General features: G+C 44.1%; 1 protein-coding gene across 1 annotated transcript; it reads left to right on the top strand.

Annotated features, from left to right (window-relative positions):
- The first annotated feature begins 1,100 nt into the window (after positions 1–1,100).
- NDUFAB1 (NADH:ubiquinone oxidoreductase subunit AB1) lies at positions 1,101–10,036 on the top strand. The gene is made up of 5 exons (XM_045542794.1): positions 1,101–1,309; positions 5,832–5,954; positions 6,789–6,876; positions 8,995–9,094; positions 9,874–10,036. Exons 1-4 carry the CDS (start codon positions 1,142–1,144, stop codon positions 9,084–9,086), a joined length of 471 nt encoding a protein of 156 aa, XP_045398750.1. The 5' UTR covers positions 1,101–1,141; the 3' UTR covers positions 9,087–9,094; positions 9,874–10,036.
- The last annotated feature ends 458 nt before the right edge of the window (positions 10,037–10,494 follow it).

The raw sequence follows: 10,494 nt of genomic DNA, 5'->3' as shown, positions 1-10,494 counted from the left end.
AAAGCAGAGGCAGAGAGATGACCACGAGGGCCTGAATTGTGGCAGAGGCAGTGGGAATAAAATAGTGGAACTGGAGAGAGGTTTATGAGGCAAAAGAAATGAGCAGGACTAAATGGACACCTGATTAAGTAGGAGATGAAGGAGTCTTAAATTTCTGGCTCAGTGGGTGATGGTGTTGGCAGCTGAGATAGAGAACACAGAAGGGAGGAAGACGACTAATTTGGGTGCTTACAGATCATCGCACTCCCTCCCTACCTTTCCCTGCTTTATTGCTCATTATACTCATTACTTCCTAGAGTTTGGTGGTTTTTGTTTACATATTTTTGTTTGTTCATTGTCTCTTCCCATTAGAAAGTAAACTTCATGAAAATAGACTGCCTCTCTGGCCTACACACTGCTGTTGCCTTAACAACTAGCACATAACAGATACTCAATTTTTTTAAAGAATGCATAAGTAGAAATAATTTTACAATCGTGGGATCATAGTATGCATTCTATTTTAAATTAAAGGCATTGGGCCCGGCGTGGTGGCTCAGGGCTGTAATCCTAGCACTCTGGGAGGCCCAGGCAGGAGGAATGCTTGAGTTCAGGAGTTCCAGACCAGCCTGAGCAAGAGTGAGACCCCTTCTCTACTAAAAATAGAAAAATTAGCCCAGCATGGTGGGACACCCCTGTAGCCCCAGCTACTTGGGACGCTGAGACTGGAGGATCCCTTGAGCCCAGGATTTTGAGGCTGCAGTGAGCTATGAGGACGCCTCTGCACTCTACCCAGGGTGACAGAGTGAGATTTTGTCTCAAAAAAAAAGGAAAAGAAATTGAATACCCCTCCTCATTGCCCCCGTCATAAAAAAAAATGTGTATTTTATAACTTTAAGAGGGGAAATAAAAATAAGTTCCCTTTTTGTATCATTGATTAACGTGTTCAGGGAAAGGCGGCGTCTGCGAGTTTTAATTCTGGCACGAAGGAGCCATTCGCCTGCGAATCTGGAAGGCTGCACAGCGCGGCCCCAAGGCCGCAGTGACGCCAGGAGCCGCCAGGGGCCGCCACCGCCGGCGGTGTGCGGCAGCGCCACTTGGTGCGTCGCCTGCGCGCAGAGAGAAATCCTGGGCCGGGCGCAGTGCATTCTGGGTCAGCGTAGCTATGGCGGCTCGTGTCCTTTCCTCCTGTGTCCGCCGCCTGCCCGCGGCCTTCGCGCCGCTGCCCCGGGTCCCCACGCTAGCCACGGCCCGGCCGCTCAGCACCGTCCTGTGCCCCGCGTGGACCCGGACAAGGCCCGGGGCTTCGCAGCCGGCCCCGGTGCTTGCGCAGGTGACTCGTGGTGACTTTGCTGGGGCTTGGCAGGGGTCAGGGATCCGGCCCGCTCGGGGTGGGGGCGGGGGACCGGGCGGCCAAGCTGCACCGACTGCAGGTGGGGGTGATCTGGGGGGCATCTGGCTCGCTCCCCGGCCCTGCTGCTTAACGGCGTTTGGTTGACCCCCTGCCAGGAGGTCAGATAATGACTAAGAGCAAAAGCAAACAGCGCTGCATTCAAATGCTAGCCGCCAGTTACCGAAACTTTGGACCAGTCTTATAACTTCGCAAAGCCTCAGACGGAACCACAACATCGGGTCTCTACTTTGTGGAGTGGCAGTGAGGTTTAGATGAGATAATGCGGTAGAGCACCTAGTGCGGTACTTGGTAAACTCTCAAAATATTGGCCGCCGTTAGTTGTAAGTTAACGGTGCAAAGAGAAAGCCACACTGGCTTACAGCCTTCTCCACAGCAGTTCTGCCCCTGTATTCTGTCTTAATTTTCTTTCCCCTGTTGCACCTTTTGCCTGTTTCCGGGACTACTGTAAGTAAGACTAGGAAACAAGTTGTATCTACGTATCTGAGGAAACCTGTGTGAGGCTACAACTCTCTAAGGCGGAGATTTTCAACCCTAGCTGCACATTCAAATCACCGGGGTAACTTAAAAAAAAAAAATCCCTTGCCACTCCCTTCCTTTCTTCTTATTAACTTCTCTGTGATCAGACCAGACCCTGGCATGGCTTTTTTTTTAAATTTATTTTTTTAAGTTCCCCAGGTGACTGAAATGCAGCCAAGATTAAGAACTACTGCCTTAAGGTAGGATCGACTCCCAAGGTCAAGTTATGAAACCCCTTTTCAAACTCATGGATTTCACGTAATAGTGGTTTCAGTCTTGACTGCATGTTAGAATAAAAAATAAGGATGCCCAGGCCAAATTAATCAGAATCTAGAGATGGGGCCTGGGTGACTATTTTTAAAAGTTATTAGGTGATTCTTTTGTGCAGCCAGTGTTGAGCTTCATTAATAGTGAAGGGAATTAATTCATAGGGCATTGTCCTATTGGCTGTATCAAAAAGTTAAAAGTGTCACTTTGAAGTTAAGGGTTAAAAAGGCAGTAGTAGAGTTGCCAAGTGTTTGGTTCCTGAAGATAGTTTTCAACATTAGGCTAAAATGCAGTCATTGTTCCTATTCTCAGAGCATTGATCTCAAACTTGGTTGTGCATACAGATAACCAGGGTTAAAATACAGATTCTGATTAAGTAGGTCTGGGAAGGGGCCTGAGAGTTTTCATTTCCAGTGGCCGCCCAGAAGATCCTGCTGCTTGAACCATGCTTTGAATAGCAAGGTGCTCGAAGATGTTTCACTACCTCTGCTTGGTTTACATATACAGCAGAGGAACCATTTTAATTTATATTTACAAAGTGGTTTTGACTAAGTTCATTCAAAGATATTAAGGGACAGCTAATTGCCAGGCCTCATGCTAACTGTTGACGGATACAGAGATGGATACAAAAGAAAGACATTAGCTCATAACTTCATTGGACATTTTGCAGCCCCTATGTTAAACTTGCCAGCTGCTTCTCTGCTGCTTTTCTTTAGGCTGTTCTGACACTGTTCTCCCTTGGTTTGTCCCCCATCTGTCTCTCTGTTCCTACCTTGTTGAGCATTTTCTCTATGTAACCCTTAAATGTTGGTAGGCTCCAGAGTTCTCTTACCACACAGTGTCCCTGGAGACAGTCGTCTCTTTACTCTGTTGGTTTCTGTTATTTCCTATATACCCCAAACCTCCACCCAGCCCTCGTTCATCTTATCTGGACTATTGTTCGTTTCACCCATTCCCTGCTGCTAAATTTCCCCTCCTCACATCCATCCACTCTGCTGACCCCAGAGCAACTAGTTATTCATTTATACTCTTTTTCCCAAGAAAAGGGAACTAAGGCAGCTTTCCTGGGTATAAAAACACCAGATGATACAAAATAGAAGGTAAGAAAAAAGAACAAGGGTAGTGCCTTGATCCAGGCAGCCCCAAATCTCAACTATCAGCAGGCAGAGCACAAAAAGAATTTCCTAACAGTTCTGTGGGTATGGTACTAGACCTTTCCTTCCAGTCAGCCAGACTGAGTGACCAAGTAAACGTGATGGTGAGAGAATGGGAAAAGTGGAAGTTGGCGCTGAGATTTCTGGCTAGAGCCCTAGGTGGTGGAGAGGAGATAGAGGTTTGTGAGCAGAAGTTTTGGAGACTGTGTTTCCAGACAGTTGAGCTTGAGATGTCTGGGTTACCTGGATAGAGCTGTCCAGTGGGCAGCTTGTGGAGATGGCCTTTAAAGCCGTTTCCTTAGCTTCCTCTGAGTGTCCCCCAGGCACAGGTGGACCCCAGTAGAGTACAAGGATTCTGATGGAAACTAATCAGTTTAAGTCACTAGTCCAGAGGGTAGTCACTGTTGTCTTGCAAACAGTGCCTTCTCTGATGTCTGGAGGAGGTGGCTTATGTTGTACATAATGAAGTATAGATCCACAAACAACCCACGTTGGCTGCTGGGAAGGTGCTTGGCCATTCTATATTGCCCCCTTCTTTTTTTTTCTTAAAACAGCTGAGATCCAGCAGGAAGGAGCACTAAGTATAGACCCTTTAAGAGGTCATGCAGGGAAGCCTGGGGAGGTGGGTACCTAACCTTTCTCTGCCTCAGTTTCCTCACTGATAAAGGAGGAGAGTGATAGTACCATGCATCTCGTGGGATTGCTGTGAGAGCTAAAGGAGATGATGTGTGTAAAATGCTTAGGGCATTACCATAGCCTGACTTACTGATAAGAAATAGAGACCAGAAGGAGGGGCATGAGAGGGAAGGAATGGGATCTAGTAGTTTGGGGCTACACTACTGCCAGAGTATCAAACTGCCAGGTCATTGTTCTCATGATCCCTCTAGATAACCCTAAATAGCATTTGCTATCCATGTGCCAGCCAGTGTTCTGAGCCCTTTACTTCATCTCACTGATCCCTCACTACAATCCTGTGACTGTGGTGCTGTTGTTTATCCCCATTTTACAGATAAGGAAACCAAGGCAGAGAAGGTTTAAGTAACTTGCCAGTCACACAGCTAATAAGAGCTAGTATTGGGGTGCAGACGCAGGCACTCTAGTTCTGGAGTCTGAGCTCTTGCCCACTACACCTTACTGCCTCGTGCTGACCTCCCTGCAGCACCCCACTTTAGACTGGCATGTAGGCTCCAGGTGGAGACTCCCTTGATTTGATTTAATCACATGGTGCCTGCCTGGCCCCTTTAGGTACTTGCCAGTGCTGCTGGGGCAATGCTGACACCTAGTGGGCCACGTGGGTAGCCATGTACAAACACCGTCACTGGCCCCTTCCCTGGCACTTGTCAGTCCCCCACCTTTTCTCTCTCTCTGTCTCCTCTGCATGAATTCCACCTGTACCATTTCATTTCTTCTTTTTTCTTTTACCATTTCATTTTTTCTTCTTTCTTCTTTTATTTCCTTCATTTTTTTCTTTTTTCTTTTTCTTTAAGGCACAGGGTCTCACTCTGCTATTGGCCAGGCTGGAGTGCAGTGGCATGATTATAGTTCAAACTCCTGGGCTCAAGCGATCTTCCTGCCTTAGCCTCCTGAGTAGCTGAGACCACAGGTGCACACCACCACCCCTGGCTAGTTTTTAAAAAACTTTTTTTAGAGATGAGGGTCTTGCTATGTTGCCCAGGCTGGTCTTGAACTCCTGGCCTCAGGTGATCCTCCTGCCTTGTCTTCCCAAAGTGCTGGGATTATAGGCATGAGCCACCACACCAGGCCATGTACCATTTCTTGATATGCACACAGACAGCCTCTGATAGATCTTTCCACCTTAAACTTCCTTTCTGCCATTACCACTATTACTTCTCCTTCCTCTTAATCTTTACTTATTTCTGCTTTATTTTATTTGTGACTTGGAAACCTCTTCATGTCACTGCTGATAAGTAGGACTGGTGATAGACCCATATCGAAAGTCTCCTTAATCCATGCTGTAATTGGAAAGGAGAGGAGACCGTACATTTAGACAAAAAAGAAAAGTCCTCTAAAACTCTTGAAATAAATACTCCTTAGAATATCCATAAAACTCTCCACCTAATCTCTTTAGCTTGCTGATGAAATCTGATTTCAATGCCTGATTTTTATGCAAGACAAAATGTTTCTTACAGAGGTATATACTGGTTTGGTAGACTGGGCAGTTTGTTTTGTTATTTTGTAATGAGACTCACCCGAGCCCCAATAAGCAAACCTACTTTCCATGGGGAAATGCCTTAAGAACTCTCAACCTCAGACTTGAATGCTTGGGCTCAATCGATCGTCTCGCCTCAGCCTCCTGAGTAGCTGGGATTACAGGTGTGTGACGCCATGCCCAACTTGCTGTGTCCTAATGGCCACCGTTAGAATCAGATGATGTGCGTCCTCTAAAGCCGAGGAAGCGTTGTGAAAGGTATCTATAGGCTTGTGCATTGATTTAGAGGCATTTTAGGTTCAATGACAGTGTTTCCTTCCTGCTTTTGCTCTAGGTTCCAAGTCAAGTTACACAGTTGTGCCGCCAGTATAGTGACGCTCCCCCTTTGACACTAGAGGGAATCAAGGACCGTGTTCTTTATGTGTTGAAACTCTATGACAAGATTGACCCAGAGAAGGTAACTAATGGTGGTTTAAATTTTTTTTCTTTAGAGTACTTAATCACATGGTACAAAATACAAAGGGTCCAAAAGGATATTTAGTAAAAAATCTCCCTGGCTCCCAGTTCCTCTTCTGGGAGACATCCAATGTTACCACCTTCTTGAGAGCCTTTCCGGAGATACTCAGTGCATATGTAAGGAAGTATACACACCTGTATACATATTATTGTATTTCTGTATATCTCTGACCCTTTTCAAAAAACACAAGTGGCAGGGCACCGTAAAACACTGTTCTGCCCTTAGCTGTTTTAACTCTTCTTGGAATTTTTTTCATAGTGATACATTAAAAAATTCCTTCTTTAATAATTGAATCTGTTGTGTGGGTAAGATATGTTTTTGATAAGGGTTTTTGAAGAGTTCTTGGTGATCTTGAGGTCTGAATTAGAGGCAGGGTGATAATAAACACTTTGTAATTTGAAGCTGCCTGCAATTTATAATAGTCTGCTACTCTTGAGGGAGAGGAATGCCACTTCTAAAATGTGGAGTCTTAAGTTTTCAGTAAGGCAGCAATAAAACCCAAAGTCCCTTGGATGTCATTCAGAACAGTAATCAAAGATCTTAGTAAAATATGTAGAGTGAAGTTCGTCATTAGGTTTGTATATATTGTTAACCACTTCAAAACAAAGTCGAATGAGAAAAGCACACCATGGATATGTCAGCGTAGGTTAAATATATGATGTTAGTTACGGCCTCTTTACATTTAAAAAATATCTTCTATATAACGATGAAGCGGAATTGGGAAGCAAATGCTTTCACAAACTAAATTTTGTGTTTGGTATTCCTTTCTTGCAGCTCTCAGTAGACTCTCATTTTATGAAAGACCTGGGCTTAGACAGTTTGGACCAAGTGGAGATTATCATGGCCATGGAAGATGAATTTGGTAACACATGCAGGCTTAGTCTTGTATTTCTTGTATCTGTATGTTGTGATTCTTGACTTAGGTGGATTAAACTGAAATTCTGGGAGTCCGAATGGAATTGGAATAAAATATTAATAGAAACAATAGCATCCACTCACCCCTATCCCCGGTTCCCCACCGGGTTACCATCAGGTAAAGTAAATATTAGAGACAGTGTATTTATTCAGAAAGTACTTAATGCAGGCTTGACAGAGTGACCAGTGAGTCGGGTGCTGAGAAGTGAAAGACCAGAAAAGGCCTAGAAGAGTATGAGGCTGATTGTTAAGATGGGGTTCCAAAATGAAGGGCCAAAGCATCGCCCTATAGAGATGCTGATGACACCTTAGTCCCCTCGTGAGTTAGGGCAACACGAGCCAGGTGGAAGCAACAAAGTGTGCAGAGGACAAGACACACACACAGCCCTGTGGCCTTGGTCCCCTGTGACACCTTCACATGCTCTTAAGTCATCTTTGTTTCGTACCATTTGTTGGGCAAATGGGACCTTTATGAGGCTTCATGGCTCACATAGGGGTGAGTTGCTGGAATAGGAAGCCAAGGACTGCGGGCAGGACTCAGTTAAAATTCCTCACAGGTTATGCTGACTAGAGGGACGGTTTTGTCTGTCTTGTAGTTAAGAATACCAGGTCTGGAACTGGGCTTAGCCATGTATGAGCCTGGACAAGTAAGTAACTTGTCTCTGAATGCCTATTTCTCAGCTGGAAAATGAAGGTGATAATAGTAGGAGTCTCAGGATTGGGACTGTTGTTGAGAATTAAAGGTAGAGATTATGTATAAAATGCTCAGCACAGTGTTTGGCCCAAAGTAATCACTCAATAAACATTAACTGGGCCGGGCTCGGTGGCTCACACCTATAATCCTAGCTCTCTGGGAGGCCGCGGCAGGTGGATCGTTTAAGCTCAGGAGTTAGAGAGCAGCCTGAACAAGAGTGAGACCTCATCTCTACTAAAAAAAATAGAAAGAAATTATATGGACAACTAAAAATATATATATAAAAAATTAGCCAGGCGTAGTGGTGCATGCCTGTAGTCCCAGCTTCTCAGGAGGCTGAGGCAGGAGGACTGCTTGAGCCCAGGAGTTTGAGGTTGCTGTGAGCCAGGCTGATGCCACGGCACTCTAGCCTGGGCAACAGTGAGACTCTGTCTCTAAATAAATAAATAAATAAATAAACGTTAACTATCAAAACCCAACCATTCATAAAAAGGAATGAAGTATGGTACACGTGACAACATGGCTGGACCTTGAGAACATGCTGAGTGAAAGAAGCCAGACACGAAAGACCACATGTCATACTGTACGATTCCATTTATATGAAACGTCAAGAAGAGACATGCATACAGACAGCAGATTGTGGTTGCAGGGGTGCAGATAATGGGGAGTGACTGCTAGTGGGCACTAGGTTTCTTTTAGGTGTGATGAAAATGTTCTAGAGTTAGAGAATGGTGATGGTTGTACAACCTTGTGAATGTACTAAAAACCACTGAATTATATAATTTACAAGGAGGAATTTTCTATTATGTGAATTCTATCTTTTAAAAAAAAACCGAAACCATTATACCTAACATGATACGCATATTGTCTAGTACCTAACTGGCTCACAACCTGAACAGATTCAGGGTTGCTGGAAATTTTTTATATAATTGTAGGTGTTACAGAAAGGTCAGGTGCTTTTAGTTGTAGAGGATTTGCCTTTTTTTTTTTTTTTTTTTTTTGAGACAGAGTGTCACTTTGTTGCCCTGGCTAGAGTGAGTGCCATGGCATCAGCCTAGCTTACCTTTACCTCAAACTCCTGGGCTTAAACGATCCTACTGCCTCAGCCTCCTGAGCAGCTGGGACTACAGGCATGCGCCACCATGCTTGGCTAATTTTTTCTATATATATATTTTGGTTGGCCAGATAATTTCTTTCTATTTTTAGTAGAGATGGGGTCTCGCTCTTGCTTAGGCTGGTCTCAAACTCCTGAGCTCAAACAATCCACCCGCCTCGGCCTCCCAGAGTGCTAGGATTACAGGCGTGAGCCACTGCGCCTGGCCAGGATTTGCTTTTTTTGCACTCACACATTGTTGTAAATTTTTCTTTCAGGGTTTGAAATTCCTGATATAGATGCGGAAAAGTTAATGTGTCCACAAGAAATTGTAGATTACATCGCAGATAAGAAGGATGTGTATGAATAAAATACCAGGTAAATATTTTGACTTATAAAATGGTATTCTTCCATAGAATTAATCTGTGGTTCTTCAATAAAGGAAACTCAAAAAGAAATGAAAAAGTGGAAATGTTTGACAGATTTTCACTTGTTATTTTATCTTTTTTCCCTTTTCTTTTTACAAAACTGAGTGGGTCCATGGAATGATTTTCACTAGTTAAAAATGCAACCCGCTTTCAGTTATCTGCCGCTCGGGGCGCAGCCCTAGCGATGATCTTTATCCTCAAGAGAGGTTGAGAGCAGTCACTCCTGGACAGGACTCCCGTGACTGTTAGCCCTTCTCATAAACACAGTCTTGTACAAAATACTGTGCAGGGTGACTCAGAAACACCTCTGTCTCCTCAAATTACCCACCCTAGGCAAGAGAGGTCTCATGGGCAAGGAGATGGACTATGGGGTATGAGACAACCAAGTTTATTCTCAGCTCTGCTATACTCTGTAAGCCTCAGGCAGGCGCTTAACTCTAAGCCGCAATTTCCTCATATGTAAAATGGGGTGATGATAGGCTTTATCTGGGGCTTTTGTGAATAGTCGATGTACATCGCATAATAGAATGCCTGATGTGAGAAGCCTCTCAGTAAACATTAGGTCTTATTATTTAGGCTCTAGAATAATCAAATAAGCCTTTTTGAATTAAAACATTGTATTAGTGTCTTTCACTTTTAGTTACCCTGGATTTAGCATCTTAAAGATATCACTTGGAGTCAGTAACAATACACCAAAAAGAAACATTGGACTTGTTTTGTCTTCCCCAGACCCTCCTCCTTCACTGAGAGAAGACTCAGATGATACTGGCGAGTGTCTGGACGTGAGAACGCGTTTTGGCATTATTGCTGACTTGAACAGAGTAATTCTGTTGGACTTGTATTTAAATTGTGTTAAGTATTTTACCCTTTGAAAATAAATCTATAAAACCAAGATTTTTCTCAATCTTGTTTTGTTTTGAGACAGAGTCTCACTGTGTCACCTGGGCTAGAGTGCAGTGGTGTCATCATAGCTCACTGCAACCTCAAACTCCTGGAGTCAAGCGATCCTCCCGCCTCAGCCTCCCACTGTGCCCAGCTAATTTTTTCTATTTTTAGTAGAGATGGGGTCTCACTCTTGCTCTGGCTGGTCTCGAACTCCTGAGCTCAAACAGTCCTCTGCCTCGGCCTCCCAGAGTGTTAGGATTACAGGGACGAACCACTGCGCTGGGCCTGAATCTTCATTTTTTTCAATGATGTCTATAAAGTGCCTTTTTATATTGCCATTGCTTAATATTTTTAAAGATTCATCTGATTTGTCATTGGTATTCATGCCTATCAAAAATAATGGCTTTTCCAGCAGTGTATTTGAAATAAGTTTCTCTCCCCTGCCTTCAGTACAAGGAATGAATA

Source organism: Lemur catta, chromosome 2, assembly GCF_020740605.2.
Source record: "Lemur catta isolate mLemCat1 chromosome 2, mLemCat1.pri, whole genome shotgun sequence".
Taxonomy (NCBI): Eukaryota; Metazoa; Chordata; class Mammalia; order Primates; family Lemuridae; genus Lemur; species Lemur catta.
This window is presented reverse-complemented; position numbering and strand designations above follow the sequence as displayed.